This window comes from Anabas testudineus, chromosome 3 (assembly GCF_900324465.2).
Source record: "Anabas testudineus chromosome 3, fAnaTes1.2, whole genome shotgun sequence".
NCBI classification, from domain to species: domain Eukaryota; kingdom Metazoa; phylum Chordata; class Actinopteri; order Anabantiformes; family Anabantidae; genus Anabas; species Anabas testudineus.
Window position 1 is genome coordinate 24285279 of NC_046612.1, and position 16760 is coordinate 24302038.

Here is a 16760-nt window from a genome sequence, read left to right on the forward strand (position 1 = left end):
TTTGTAAGAGCTTTTCTCTTTTTAAATGAAACACAGTTAATTTTGGTTTGACATCACACATACAATGTTGAGATATTTCTGACCTGCTCAGAGTGTAATTGTCACTGATGTGTTGAGGATGACAGAAGAAAAGAGGCAGGAGTACAGGGAGTTGGGGATGAAGATGTTTGCTAGATTCGCATGCCGACAAGTTCATGACTGCACAGAGCGGCCGTGAAGTGGTTCTGTCAAAATATCTCTAAGTCGCTCTAAGTCAGCAGCATTTCAATAATTAAGTAGTGTACGAACTTGGTGATTAGACTTTCATCACCATCTCTGTCTCGCTGTGCCTTTGATGTTACAGGTAACAGCGTCTGACCCAGATAAAGATGCTGACCAGGAGGCCCTACGTTACTCTCTCCATGGCCAGGGTGCAGAGAGTGAATTCATAATTGATGAGGTCACAGGCAAGATCTACGCCCAGCGGACCCTGGACCGAGAGGAGCGAGCTGTGTGGCGTTTCGTCGTCCTGGCAACAGATGAAGGTGGTGAAGGTCTGACTGGCTTCACCGATGTTATCATCAATGTGTGGGACATCAATGACAACGCGCCCGTCTTCACCTGTGCCCCCAGCTGCCATGGAGATGTCCCAGAGAACTCGCTAGCAGGGACGTCGGTGATGGAGATGACAGCCACTGACTTGGATGACTCAGCTGTGGGGCAGAATGCTGTGCTTTCTTACAGGATTGTGGGTAGTTTAGATCCCACTAACACTGATATAGGAAGAGTGCCTACCTTCTCAGAAATGTTCACTATCAACCCCACCACAGGGACCATCAGCGTAGCCATGACTGGTCTGGACAGAGAGCAGGTTGAGTCCTATCTCCTGGTTGTGGAGGCCAGAGATGGGGGAGGGATGACAGGAACTGGAACTGCTACCATTCAGATCAAGGACGTGAACGACCATGCGCCAAGATTCACTGATCACTCCTGCTTGGCAAGGATTTCTGAGAACGCAGAGTCCAATGCTGAGGTGGGTCAGTAGGGATTCTGTCAATTTATGTAAAATGACCTCTTTATAAGTAAACATGACATTTGGTGGTGGATGATAGTATGCTTCAGAATCACATCTTAAATCCAAGATAGGCTCCTATTTACATCAGGGCAAATACCTCAGTAGTAGCAGTTAGATAAAGTTCAATCTAAGCACTGGCATAATGCCAAGGCAAGTTTATTAGTCAGTCACTGGTCCAATCGGGCAAGTGACAGTGACACCGTCACTCACAGTCAATTCACCTGTAATACCAACTGGTGTACTGGTGGTAAGCTGTGCACAGCAAACTGATTCAAGGGGAATTCAATTGCCAACATTATCACCTCTTCAAGTCATATTAAAATGACTATCATCCTGTTAAAAAAAGCATTATATCAGCTTACTGGGGACTACAGCCTACGGGCCAAATTTACCATGTGTAAGACAAATTACCTCTGTCTGTCACAGAGGTGCTTCTTGTAGTTTAGCACAGATTGTCGGGGTTTATGGTTAAACTGACAAACAGCAGCTTAGATCAGTGGCTACCTACTGTTAATTCCATGATTGAAATTGATGACAAGCTAAATCCTGTTTAAAACCCAGAAAGTCAGAAGGATGCTTTTAACAGTTTATGAGTTTTCTTCAACCTGATGGAGAAACACACACACTGCCGAGTGCAGCCAGCAGTTGTACATGTGATAAATCATCCAGCCCATTCTCATTTGTGGATCCAGTTCCAAAAACTCTTAAACCACAGCGAGAATTGTTCTTTAGTAAAACCATCAGCTGATTTTACATTATTTTAAGAAAAATAAAAATAAGAATAATAAAAATAAGCCGTGCTAAAGTCACTAGGCTGTTAATGCATTAAACTGAGTTGCTATACACTGTATATACAGTATATTTAGACATACAATATATTTATTTCTACTGTACTGTATGCACACAAACTCAGAGGTGAAATTATGTGTGATATCAATAATGGATTAAAGATAACTATAAGAAAATGTTTTCCAACAACAAGTTCAGCTATCAGAAAGAACAGAGAAAGTATTTTTTCACAGTTTCAATGTTAGAGCCCTTTTTCCATAAAAGACCATGCTGTCTACCAAGCACATGCAGTGCTACATTGATACATTTTCCTGACCTTCGGGTGTATTTTCTGGTGTTTCTTGCCCAGTACAGGACACATTGTAATTCACATATAATAAAGCTCCTCCAATGGATGCTTTTTATCCATTTATTTATTTATTTTGACATAAGGTCAGAGCAAAACTCTGTACAGCTTGCTTTTCCTTTCAGCTTAGTGTTTGAGTTCTGCACATCATACGTAGACTGTAAGGTTTCCTTCCAGCTGCTCTCCACTAATACAAAACAAGTTGAGTTTAAACAAGTTGTCAGTACAAAGTGGCAGATAGCCAAGTAAACTTGTGGCTGCTGTAGAAATTCAGACAACTTTCAAGCTGTAGCGACCTAGATTTCTATCATAGGAAAAAAAAGGACAGTTTCAGAAAGTGCGTGAGCTACAATATACTGTAGTTCTAGTCACAGACATGCAGCAAAGTTGCTGACTGTCTTAAGTAGGACTGGGAGGCGTCAAACATGTTAGCTGTTAGAACAGCCTTATCAAAGTGCTTCTCGCCCTTCTTTCCAGCAGAAAACGCCTTCCTTATGGACAAATTCAACAGCTACAAGGACATTTTACTGAGGAAATCTGTTGAATATGGTAACAATCTGAAAAACACCCACTACTATAAAATCTAAAAAAAAGTTTGCATCCACAGCAGGGGTGAAATGCTGTGGTTTTGCTCATTTCCAAAAAGCTGAGAACATAACATAATGCATAATAATGCATATCTAAATGAATTCAATAATCTCATCATGCTTCCTGTACAGAGACGTCCCCAGCAAGGAGTGAGCACAAGCTCTAGGTTTCTCTTTGTCCATATTTACAGATGCTGTGGGAAGTTTTCTAATAAAAAACTTCAGTAATTCTTCTTTAATGCAGCAGAACTAAGAAACAACCAGCTACTGGGTAAGTCATCAATCTAGCTCAGGATCGGGTTATGCTCTCTCTCTGGGGGTAGGTTAGTGAACCTTTTACACTTCAGTGAGTGTCACTCAGTGTTGTTTGAAACTGTCTTTAGAAAAATCTAAAAGCAAATTTAAGATCAGTTCAACACCACGAACCAGGCTAAAACATCTTTGTGAACCTGACCTGAGATCTAAATAGAATGCAAATGAAAGCAGGCTCTTCATCTACCGTTAGAAAAATGTCTTTTCACAAAGCTGTGCTCCCCACCTTTTGGACAACAGTTTCATTTTTGTATTCTTGTCCTATTATTCTCTGGTGTTTTTTCTGAGAGACTTCTCTGTGCAAGTGTTTCAAGCTGGATTTGTCAAACTTATTATAGATTGCCTTTTTCAGACTGATGAGTACCATATGCTCATTTGAAGATGCGCAAATATGACATTTCATCACTGGCATAAGTAATGCCCCTAAAATTGCGATGTAAGGTTTCCTGTTCCACTTAATTTGTGAGAAAATTTCAGTCTCAGAAATGTCAAAAGAGTAAATAAAAAGAATTTCTTACTGCAAAGCTTTAAGTCTGCTTCAGAAGTCAGCAAACTAAGACGTACATTTTACTGTCAGTTGTATTAGAGGAGCCAAAGCAATGTTATTAATGTTAATAGAACATCAGTGCAGTGCTGCCTCAATGTCACATCACTGACATAATGCAGCCTGAACCATTCCCTCTTGACTTCTGTTAAATCCTAAAAAATGTATGAAGTGTTGCATATGCACGAAAGTCACTGAAACATTACAGAAGAGTAGAGAGTAGATAATATAAGACATGATTATTCTGGACAGAGGGCTGAGTAAAGATCCGGTCAGAGTGGAAGACTCCTACTTATCTACTGAAATGTATCAACAGCTGTGATGTCATATCAAACCCCATCCCATCTCACCCAGAAGTTCCAGTATGTCCAAAACATATACAGCGCCCTGATATTTGAGAGATAGCATGCAAATCCCTGTTTTCTTCTAGTAAGTGGATTTGTCAATGGCTTTTGTGCACAGGTTTTACATTAAGTAACACAGAACACATGGGCAGCCTTTGACAGCAGCAGCCGTACTTCAGAGGCATTCAAAGGCACTAACAAGTGTGGGAAATCCATGTTTTGGAAGGCTTCAATCATGTAGAATAGTCTAAAAAAACATCTCAGTGAATATAGAAGCCATGAAGTTTATGATATGGTAAGCAGAAGTTAGCATTTAGCAAAACATTTGGATTAAGGTGTTCACCACATGCATACAAGGTGTGAACCTCTGAGCTTGTGAGGGCCGTGCCTCATACTTTTCTGCGCTGCTATTGGGAAAATTACACTAACCTCTTTGAGAGATGTAAAACACATGTTCTTGGCTTTATAAGGTTCTGGAGCTTGCAGCAGAAGACCGAGACACTGGAGAAAATGCCCTGCTGACCTTCAGTGTTGTGGCTGGAGACCAAGAGCAGAAGTTCTACATGGTCAGTCACAAACAGGAGCAGCGCGGCACCCTTAGGCTCAAGAAGCGTCTGGACTATGAACGACACAGTGAGCAGAGATTCAACCTCACACTGAAGGTACATGGAAACTAGAAAATCACAGATTTATATTTTGATCCCAACTTTCTAATTAATTAAGTTTTCATTCATACTTCAGATCACAGATGATGAATGATGCGGTGGTCTGGTGAAATTGATGTTGGGTACATTCTCATACAGTATGTTACTGGAAAGGGTGGGCAATTGTTGAAACTTATCAAAAGCTAAGAAAGACTATGAAGGTAAAGGGTGTGCTATGAGGCTAGCCAAACAGAGGGTGCCATATGTCAGTGGTTCAGAAATGTGGATGTGTGCCCTTGCTGCTATAAAAAAAAAGTTCTTTGCCGATTTTCTCTGTTGATTATTTTCTCGTATTCTTCACTTGCCCTTGGTAGGAACTTCCAGCTGCACACTGTTTGGCTGATAACATGAATGAATGTACATATAGCACATACTGCAGTTGCGTGATATTTGAGACTGTGTGTGGTTCCTGTTTCAGGTGGAAGACCTGGACTTCTCCAGCTTTCTGCACTGTGTGGTGGAGGTGGAAGACTACAACGATCATGCACCCGTCTTTATTCCACACTTCCTGTCTCTGGCTCCACTACCTGAGGATGTGTCTGTGGGAACCAGCGTGGCGCGTTTGGTGGCCAGTGACTCTGATTCAGGCCAAAACCATGACATTACCTACAGCTTATTGGAAGACTCAGATCCTGAGGGGCTGTTCACTATTGACCAGTCTGGTGTACTCTCTGTGGCACGGCCTCTCGATCGAGAGAGGATAACCCAGCATCACCTTGTCGTCATAGCTACCGATCATGGTGTTCCACCGCTAACAGGCAGTGCCACAGTCCAGCTGCCCCTATTGGATGTGAATGATAATGGACCAGAGTTTGAGGCAGCATACTCCCCGATAGTCTTTGAGAATGTGGCTGGACCACAGGTAGGCTTGACTAGACTTGATCATGATATGTTACTATACAGTCATATGAAGCTATATGTGGGTTACTTAATGTTCATTAGCAGAACAAATGAAAATAGATGATTGAGCCAAAACTCCTCATGCTCTCTCCTTGCTCAGGTGGTAAGAATGAACCAAACATCAACCGTGCTGAGGGCTGTGGATCCGGACTCTCCCGAGAACGGCCCACCCTTTCATTTCACTGTCCCCTCTGAGTATCGCCACAGCAACGACTTCTACCTCCAGGATAACCTGAATGGCACGGCAACACTAACAGCACTGAGGACGTTTGACCGCGAGCGTCAGAAAGAATTCCTCATTCCTATTATTATGAGCGACAGCGGGCGCCCAGCCAAAACAGTGACAAGCACCCTCACAGTCACAATTGGGGATCAAAATGATCACGCACATGTGGCAGGGGAGAAGAAAATTTTCATCAATAGTCACAGAGGTGAGTCATCTTTATATTTAGAATTTAGATTTCAAAGATACAGAAGAACACGGTACCCTGTATACAGCCCAGAGCTTTGTCACTTTATCGGTCTAATTAAAAAGCCATACATAAAAATAGCCAGTGTCTTCAGCACATTCTGAACTCTGCTTTCAAAGGTAGTTTCTGTCTCTGTAGGTGCCAACCAATTAATTTGTAATCACTGTGTAGTAATTAACACACAGACACACACACTCTCTGAGTTTTTCACTTCTGCTTCAACGTATTTATTGTCACTAATATTGTCTGCATGATCATTGTTTAGTATGAATGAGCCCCATGGTGCTGTTCTAAGGGTCACTTCTAAGGGTCTTTTGTTGTGCAATTACTCACAGCAATAATGTCCATTTTTATGCCTCTGTGTCAGTGTGGCCAGAGGTCTACAGCAGGTTCTTGGGTTTTCCATTTGTCCCAGTCTTGTGAATGCAATCTCTCAAACACCTTGAAGAAACTTTGGCAAATTTGGCAAAGGTGCCATCTGGAACTGAAGGGTTAATGTAATAAATTTTGGTGGCTAAAGGTCAAGGTAACTGTGACCTCATGCTCACGTATGTCCCATTATCATCAGTGGTTTCTCAAAAATGCCTCGAGAAAAGTTCATTACATCTGGCACAAACATCCACTCAGAGTCATACATAAACAGGATGGCAAAAAAAAAAAAAAAAAAAATTAATAACAGCATGTCTCAGTCCATAGTAAATCTTGAATTTGGTCAGGACTTTTAGGAGTTTCAAAAGAAACCTTCATATTAACTTGTTGAGTCAGGTATTAAACTATTATATTGCACCAACTCTACAAGATGAATAAATATTTTAGTCCCTTCTCACCAAATAATAACAGGCCATGCTACTCATCTGCTTTTTGTCACCATACATAGCTTTGTTACACATATTCTCACCTGGATCTAAATGAAAATAGTATAACATTATCATTTTGTGCCATTTAAATGCTAACTATTTCAGTGGTGTTGAACTTCATGGTTCAGCTGAAAAGAAATTGCAATAAAGCCTGAAATCCAATAATTGAGGCTTTTATCTATATTTCATTCACTGTTAATGCAGTTTGCCTGCATATGGGCTATACTGTTTTATCACGATTACCAAGGCTACTTGCCCTTGATCACTTATTGGTTAATGGTCATTTAAAATATTAAATAAACATGTTTTTCATCCTCTATCATCCAGGCCGTATGCCAACTACAGTGCTTGGAAAAGTCTACTCTCCTGACCCTGATGACTGGGACAACAAGACATATGTGTTTGAAGGACATGTGCCAAGGTAAATGATCTAACTCTCTATGAACCGCTCAGTGAACCATTTAGATCTACAACATTATGCAAGATTAATAAGTGAAAACATAACAATTTCAATCAAACTAAAATGTACCAACTAAAACTATCATAACAGCTGACATTAATAGATAAAAATGAATGTGGGCAGTCATGACGGCTTTAGTTGGTAAAGCATTTTCTGTGTCATTACCAATTTGAAGTGAGTTATAATGAGGGTTGGGCATCTGCTTGCCAAGATGCTCAAATAGATACATCATTACTTTTTTGGTTAATGAAGTAATCCAGAATCCAGATGAGTAAAATTAAGTCAGTGAAGCACAATACTGTGAACCTTGTTCTGTTATGTGCATCTCCACAACCAACTACCCAATAGACTTAGCATTGGCTATGATCACTAAATAATTTGTGACCCTTGACCTTTTTGGCATCCATTAAACATTACTGTTAGTTTCACAGGTTCTGACGCCTCTCTCTTAACATTTTAGCCCATTCCTCATATGCAACGGTTTCCCAGTCAATAATATTCTTTGGTAGGATTTGCTTGGTTTTGTTGTTTTGATGTCGAGCAATAATCAAACTCACACACCGAGGGCTTCACATTCTTCTTCATAATGGCCTGGTATTTCAAAAGATCCATGATACCAGTCACACAGTCACAATCAGTTCCTGAAGCCAAAAAGCATTCCCACAGATGGATGAACCCAAGTCCACACTAGAATATTCGGATGGTGTTCTTCATGTCATAGACCTTGATCTTTTTATGGTCTTGCTCTTGGACAGTTGGATAGTTTGAGTTCTAGGAGCTTTAGTTCCTGCATTCAATAAGCCACCCTGCAAAGTAATAGTGGCAGTATTATAAGGGGTTTTCTCAGCTTTTTCAATTTTTTATTTTTTTCCTCCAGAGACATCTGATTCCCCTTGGAGAAACAGAGCTGTTTCTTTCATGCCCAGGAAGGTTTGCTGCTGTTCTAGTTTTAAACTCGCTTGTGATGATGCCAACTCTGTCTCTTGGAATTTGAAGAATCTTGGAAGTCTTTTTGTAACCAACGTCTTTTTTGTAATATGAAATCATTTCTTTCCTTCGTTTTTGAGACACTTCCTTTTTGTATACACCACATTTTCTACTTGGCTTTAACACCCACATGAATGGTGAAATTGAATTTGCTTTAGTTCTGATGCAGATAGAAGTGCTGTTATTGACGCGTAACTGTTTAGCAAAAATTTGATAGTGTTTCATATTAATATAGGATTCAAAAACAACAGTATAAGATGGGGTTTAAATGGATAACAACACTGAACACAAAGACTACGCCCGCAGCCAGATGTTTGTTTTGGTGACTGATGTAGTCATTTACTCAGGGGTGTTATATAAAAGACTAAATACATCTCAAAAAGGCCAGGTGTTCGTTGCACTGAACAGATCTCAAGACTCAAGCTTCTATTGAAGTCTGTTAAATATCCCAGCATAGTGTAGTCACTTCTCTTCATATGTGACACATGTCCATTTGAACTAGTAGATTTTGGTATTTAAAGGTAATCGTGAATGCGATATCACAGAAACACCTGGCACACACATACAGTTGGACTGAAGAATGAGCTAATTAGATTCAAGGTCAGTGCGACCTCATGTCCATCGCATTCCAATTTCTTGGAAGGAATTTTATTATATCTGGATTAATGAATGAACTCAGTATGAATCTGGAGACACATGCGTGTAAACTGTGGCTTGACTGGTTGGCAGAGGCATAAAACTGTGAGGCTGTAATTTGTATTAATTTTGTGTGTGATGTGATGGACATATGCTGATATTCTTCAATCAGCTATCAAGCTGCGTTCCTGATTTATTGATTGAGCTACTGCATCCTCACCAACTCAACTTAATCTATGTTGTGTTTTTCTATCTTCTTTATGTTCTTTATCTCCATTACTCCACCATACTGTCCATTTCTTTCCGCTCAGGCTGATATCTAAATTCCTCAATCCTTCCTCTCCTTGTTTCCCTTGTTTGTCCTTCTCTGTAAATCTTTAGCTAACACTTTATCTGTAACTGTTTCTCATACAGTGACACTTCCAGCACCCAATGACACCTCAGTCTCCATCCTCCAAACTGATCTATACTCAAAATGACAAACTTTTCTCCCTTATATCTCAGTGCCAAAGTTCAGCCCGTATGGAGGGCTGGGTGCAATGCAAGGCATTAACATTTCATGACAGCTCTCATCTCTTGTTGTTTCAAACCTAAGTCAAGTTCAAAACACTCTATGGTACTGGCCTTTTTACAAAATGTAGCCTGTCGAAGCTTGTTCTGCTCTGCTTTATACATTTTATTTCAGTGCATCAAATCAGCCACAGTAACTGCTGTTCACTGTGAGTTTGTATTTTTTCCTATTAAACTATTCATTTTTTAATGTTTTGGATCAAGAGGTCATCTCTTATTCTACAAGGTGCATTGACGTACAAGTGTCGTAGTATTTTGACTAGTGTATATAAGTGTGCGCTAATATAAGGAGTTGAGAGCATTAATGTCTATAAAAGCAGTCTTCATTAGACCAGGTGGTGCCAAATTTGGAAGCTTTACTGGAGTTGTAAAAATATGACACCATGTGACATGAAACCTTAATTTAAGTGCTAGTCATGAGACTTAATCTACATGCCACAGCGTGTGCTCAGAAAGTGGTGATGTGGCCCTTGTCTTTACAAGTGGCTTATTAGTTGATTTGCCAAGGTTCTGCCTTGGATTTCCTCTCTAATTAAACTCAGATGAGCTCATTTACTGTACAAGGGGTGCATGGAGACAGGGACTAAAGTAAAATTGCTTCCTTACATGTCTCTGTGCCTGTTAGATAAATTTTTCCCTTGCATCCCTCTGTCTGATACATTGTCTCTGCACATATTCTATTATTGTCCCAGAGGGTAATTATTTGACAGCAGAAGACAAAAAGTAAAACACCAAATTACCAAATAACATTTTTTATGCACTTTTAAGAGTAAATGTTTAAGAGTCTTAAATCAGCTTAGTATATTTATTATTTCATCTCTCAGCTAAAGTAACTCAGATCTACTATCCTGCGTGCACTAGAACTTGTCAATTCACAAAGGAGCTTGAATCACATTTACTGTTTTTCTTGCAGTTTCCCTCAAGACAGCCTTTTTCCTGTACTGCTAGTCACAACAATCCCAGGTGCAATTTTCTTCAGTATGACTATCCAAGACTGTGTCTTACACAATAAAGTGTGCGATCTATCTAAAGTTCACACCTTATCTTGCGTCATTTTGATCAAAGAGAAGACTCCATATTGAAAATTGCACGATGGAGGCTTATGTTAGACTTTAAAAAGGTTTGTGTGTACTGGTGAAACTAGAAAAATTTACATGGTGTGGCTTGAGGTTTTAATAGTGAATGACACACTATGAGTCATTGTCGCTGTGCATGTGCTGCCAACCTTTGCACCCTTGTACTGTAGATCTGCGTCTGTCTGTACTTCAGTGACTGGAAGCATTTTATATGCTGATTTTTAGTGTCTGCATTTAATACTATTCAGTGTAAAATACATTCATATCATAGCCTGAACCACTGAATCTAATTGATCTGTAGAATTTATTTGCATTATAAGATCAAATGTATAATGTGATATATACAGTATTTACATAATTCACTTCATGTTTCAAATTATCAGACAGCGCTAAGGGATTTTCAGCTCCTGTGACTGAATAAAAATGATGATTAAAAAAGAAGAAGATGATTCTCCTTGACTTGATTTATTATTGTTTCCCACTTTGAGAAATAATCTCATGGACACAAAAAAAATCTGATGAAGAAAGTTGTTTATGGTTCTTCTGTCAATCATTTCTATAGATAACATGGAGTCTTCACTTTCAACTATATTGTGGACTGGAAAACAAAATAAAAGCTAGGGAATAGTACAGCAGCAAGAACCAAGGAGTGATCTGCTAAAGGAATTGGGATGTACTCTGTCACCTTATTAACCTAACCAGCACCGAGACGAAACCCACATGGGTATAAGGGGAAAATGCAGCTACCATGCAGAAGGCTGAACCCAGTACATTGTGCAATCCACTGGCCCACGGTGCCGATGGTGTCACAAATTGTTAGAAATAACTACCTCATCATTTAATGTTGTGGCTGTGTATGTATAATGTAGTATTGCATCAGTAGCACACCAAGAGTTAGCCCTGTAGATTGAGCAGCGTCACCTTCTCAGACATAGAAATGGCTTAGTCTAGGCAATACTACAATCACAAAGCACTCACACGAGGCAGCAGTTTGAAGGCTGGCAGCAAGAATGCTCATTGTTGTTTATTATAGTAGGAAATCAAGGCGCAGAGACTATACAAAGACAGGCAGGTTAGGTTAAAAGGTGACTCTAATTTGCCCATAGGTGTGAATGTGAGTGTGACTGGTGCCTCTATATGTTAGACCATAGGGCTGGTGATGATTCAGCCTGTCTCTTGGCCAGTGTCAGCCAGGATAGACCCTGTAAGCATTTTAATAAGACGCAGCTGTAGAGAATGAATGGAGGAATACAACCCTTCTGGAGAGGTTTTTTTTTTTTTTTTCATCTAAACTGATGTCATTTGTGTTTATTCTTTTCTTCAGTTACTTCATCCTGAACAAGCGTACTGGTTTCCTGATCATCAAGGAGAATGCTCCACCCGGCACCTATCAGTTCCAGGTTCGTGTGTCTGATGGAGTATGGCCAGACGCTGTCTCCACTGTCACTGTGCATGTGAGGGAGCTGCGTGATGAGGCCATCTACAGCTCAGGGTCCCTCCGTCTGGCAGGTAAGGTCTACCTGCAGCCTGCAGAGACACACAAGCGCACGCAGCCCTGCCTCTATGTGTGATCAAAATGGTGTCTTCTATCGCATGTAAATCTTTTCCTATATCTTTCTCCAGCTGTTTTCTGACTCCCATGTCATGACCTTTACCTCATCCCAGTCAGAGCTCTGTCTACTGTGGTCTAGTGTTCACATTCAATTAATGTTGCCTCTTGTCCTGAACCCTTACTGTTTCTTATGTAGAATCCCTTACAGATTTCAGTGTGAGGTCATGCTGGACATCACCCTAGCTTCTAAACTATATTTGTTGTAAAGTATCGTCACTGAAGTTCAATCAGAAGTTAATGTAGTTAAATGCACTAATGTGACTACATTGTGTTTGACCCAATAAAATCTGTGTAAAACACTTTACGACAACATGAAAAAATCCCATCGCAGCAGCAGCTGCACTTTTGCAGAATACATAGGACACAAGGTTCCTCTGTCACACCAGGTTTTACCATATTACCACAACCTGACTTCAAAGAACTAAAGGTGACTTGACCAATCGTTGCGTCATTTCGCCTTTATGCTGTCTCACTAGGTAATAGCCCTGTACCAGCAGGTGGCAGTAGTCTGTATTGGTGGTTCAAAAAAGGGAAAGCAGAAGAGGACCTGGAACTGCAGAGATACAAACCATCAAACAAGGCAGCACTTGGCAGCATCACTATTTTCACACCACTTTCGCTCACCACATGGTTCATATATATGAAGAAGCTATAAACTGATAACTATATGTCTGATAAGGACTCAGGGGTCTGTTTCCCTTCTCACGCAGTGATTGACAAGTGCTAAATATGTACATGAGAGGGTAAAGCTTTGCCATTCGCATTAATGATCAAAATGTTTGCATTACGGTAACAAAAAACATAATCTCACTGCAATTGTGTTTCCTACAGAAGCATATTTGCTTCAGTAGTTGTACAGAGATACCATTTGGTTGGACTGTTTGAGTTACATTTTCTAATGTTCAGCTGCAATATGAAGATTAAGCAGACAAGTATTTCATTATCAGATCGTTTTCTCATGGAAAACAGGCAAGTCTAGACTGAATTAAACATTAAGGGAGACGTTGTCTTATTCTAACAGCACATCCGAACCGCTGCATTAAAATACCGAAACTCTCCACAGGATTCCAAAACTTTTCAGCGTGTCATAATGGGGCGAAAGAGGGAGATCTGTTTTCAGAGTAGCAAATGTAAATAGCAATGACACACCCTCGTATGAATGTGATAAAATATGAATGATGCCTAAAATTGAAAACGATGCTCCACTTAGTGTCGGTCACAAGCAGGTTTCGCAGAATGTGGATGTGAGATGCAGACTTTTCTGCAGTCATTGAAAATAAATGAGCACTGATTACTGTTTGATCTAGTTGTTTGCAGTGTTTCTAAGAACTGTCACACTCTCAATTTAAGATGCTTCCTTTGACGAAAGATTACACCTATTAGCTCCTCTCCCCGACTCATGGGACATTGTCATCGGGACACACTCACAGAAAAACCTGTTTCCATTACTTATGCTGGCAAAAATAATTAGTCGAGAGGTTTTAGCTCAGCCAGCACATTCCCCTCACATGTTGCACAGCATCCATCATTACCTGATGTACAGCACATCGGCTGTCTGCTCAGAATTAAATTCGCTTTAGAGAAATGGGACATGGCTGAAGGATTTTTATGATTTCAGAGATATTGAAATGGAGGCAGAGGGGGAGACCAGTGGGTGCTCTCCAAAGATGAGTAGAGAACAGAAGGGGAGAAAAAAGGAAAGCATGGAAGGAATAGTCAAGGCTCATATAAGTAGATAAAAGGATTTGCTTCTGATTCTGAAAACAGGGCCGAGGTAAATTAATGTGCAGTAAACTCAGAGACAGTTTGGTGGAGAACAGCTGGCACCCACATTTTAATATTTGTGTAAGGGAAATGAACCCATGCACTAAATGTAGACTAGGAAGTGTGTATTTAAGATGACTAATGGAACTGAAAATGACAGAATTGCTCAATTAAACTGTTATTGTGTATTTTTTTTTGTCCATTTAGTGTCAGAATAAAAGGTTAGGTTTGTCAACAACTTATCCTGCGGGGTGGTCATTTTCTTGAGCAATATATAATGGCACCACTATTATCAAAGGGTTGTTAGCTGCAGACACTATTGATTTAAAAGTCCCTGTTGGTAACAGAGCGACTTCAGCTGAGAGCCGGAGATTGCCAGTGTTAGCCCCTGCTGTGAATGCAGTGTCAAAAATCACTCAACATGCTTTTAACCTGCAGTTCAGCAATGAACAAACAAAAAAATGCACGTTTCGGCTTTTGGTTTCATAACAAAATGTAATATCAATGTTTAATGACTTTGAGATCCTTCTAAGGAGGTGGGGGTGAGCTACAAAACTCTGTGTGTGTGTGTGTGTGTGTGTGTGTGTGGAGGATATGTAACAGAAGTCATTTCTAGGATTTTATTTTTCTACGTGGAGTAAACAGTCTCATTGATTCTCAGTCTCGGGGATTATGAAAATATTCTACTTATAGCATTACTTACACCCTCCTTGACATTCTAAATCCCATTTCAAGAACAAATGTGGAATGCAATAAGGATGCACAAAGTACTAGTTAAATCTGTCTTGCTGAGATTAAGGCACTCTCTTTCACTCTACCCCTTCCCCCTTTTCAATATTGATGGAAAGGTAAAAAAAAAAAAAAAGAATAGAATGTGGTAAACAAAAAGTCCTTGAAATGTCCACATAACACTAGCTTGGAGTGAAATGCATAGTGCTCAGAGGGAAGCACATGATGAGTACATGCATGCTGCATACAGCAGGCTGACACAGGTTGTGTTATGATGGAAGAGGAAGGGCTTTATAAGGATTTAAGAAATTATCCTTTAATAGAAAATACAATGCAGAGATGTTACCAGAATAAATATGCCTCTGTTCACATCTGTCTGGCCTCGGAGATGCATTGTGGGATTAGTATGCAGGAATACCTTAGTTTACTACCGCAGGGATTACTCTATATGCAAGATTCTGGTCTAGTCTACGCCTCACTTAACTGTCACATAATAGGACTTGGCACTCATATTGCCCCCGTTACAGTGCATGCGGATGCCTGTTTGGGAACCTGTTATGTTCCATGAAAAGAACAGCATAAAACATCTCAGTTTAATTTTTACATTTCTATTCCTCTGTGCACGTTCAGCTCTGGATTATGGCTGCTGTTAGTTATTTTCCATTTGATTGTGGACAAATTCATTTTATTGATCTAGTATTCATGAGCCTGACAAAATAACCCTTAAGATGTTGTTTTGTTATCTCTGTTATGAAGGAAATATACGTAGGTGTGGAGTTTAAAGAATTTGGGCATTTTCTCAGTAGGCAGTCTGCATTATGGAAAATGTGGAATTCAGCGTTATTGAAAAATGGTGCATCAATGACCAATAGTGCAGGGGTTCAAATATTGTTTGACAAACACACACACACACACACAGAAAAAAGTTAAAATGATATCAGTAATAAAATAATTAAATACGGATTACCATGACAACAATAGCAGCCACTGCCAAGAGCTGATCTTGGAAATGCCTTTGTCAATCTAAACAAAATGTAACCACATACCAGGGCTCGAGACACTAAATCATGAATTGTAGCCAGTGCTGAGCTATGTAACAATTTCAGTAAATAGGGAGTATTCCTAATGTAATAATGATAAACTGATGAATAATTTTTTTATTGATTGACCTGTTAGCTAGGTTACATAGCTGACAGGTAGCGAGACAAGAAACACACACACACACACACACACACACGAAAAGTAAAAACGAGCAAATGGGATAGAGAGGACACAGACGTGCTAATGGTGAATGTTGCAGCGCTGCTCTCCACAGCTGGGCTTCAGAGTGCATTCTTTTGAACAGCAGAAAGAAAACTAGAACGCAGCTACTTTAAATCAAATAAGCATGGCATTTGACAAACTTCAGTGTGTAGTTATTCTTCTAAGAGATTTGTTACTACTCCTTTTTTCGCTCCTTTCAAATAACTCACTGATTACTTCTGCTTTGGAACACATTTTTACCTGAAGTTCATGGGTAGGGGCAGCATTTACTCACATTGTCGCTGTCTCTTCAATTTCTAATTTTCAGAAATATGTTGAAATTTCACCTTGAAATTTATTTCTTATATGGAAGCAAAGACGCCACAACAGCAGTCCAACAGCAACAACGACAAACAAACAACCAACAAACAAAAACAAACAAACAAAAGAAAGCATGACTGCAGCTGGGTTTATGTGGCTCTTGCTGATTAAAAGCACAATAGTGCTTATCCTTCATTTCTTTCTACATGAGCTGGATCTTCTGCATTTTTTTTTTTTTTTTTTTGCACCAATTTTGTGGGAAATCACAAGCCTACAGGCAGAAGCGTGTCTGTGCACTACCTCCTCAACTCCGGGATCCAAAGAGGCCCCTGGGAAGGAGGACGCAGTATAGTGAGCTGTGAGGTTGGATCAAAGCCAGGTGCAAAGGCTGCCACTTTGCGTTAAGAGTTACTACTCTCTCCCCCCTCCTGAATGTCTCTCTGTCTGCTTGTGTCT

General features: G+C 40.0%; 1 protein-coding gene across 1 annotated transcript in view; it reads left to right on the forward strand.

Moving 5' to 3' along the window:
* si:ch211-186j3.6 (neural-cadherin) overlaps nt 1-16760 on the forward strand; it is a 263441-nt gene that overhangs the window by 144627 nt on the left and 102054 nt on the right. The window contains exons 19-24 of the mRNA XM_026378538.1: nt 344-1012; nt 4447-4638; nt 5099-5542; nt 5681-6011; nt 7235-7328; nt 11961-12145. Of these exons, the coding sequence (XP_026234323.1) occupies nt 344-1012; nt 4447-4638; nt 5099-5542; nt 5681-6011; nt 7235-7328; nt 11961-12145 (1915 nt within the window). The remainder of the gene's footprint in view (nt 1-343; nt 1013-4446; nt 4639-5098; nt 5543-5680; nt 6012-7234; nt 7329-11960; nt 12146-16760) is intronic.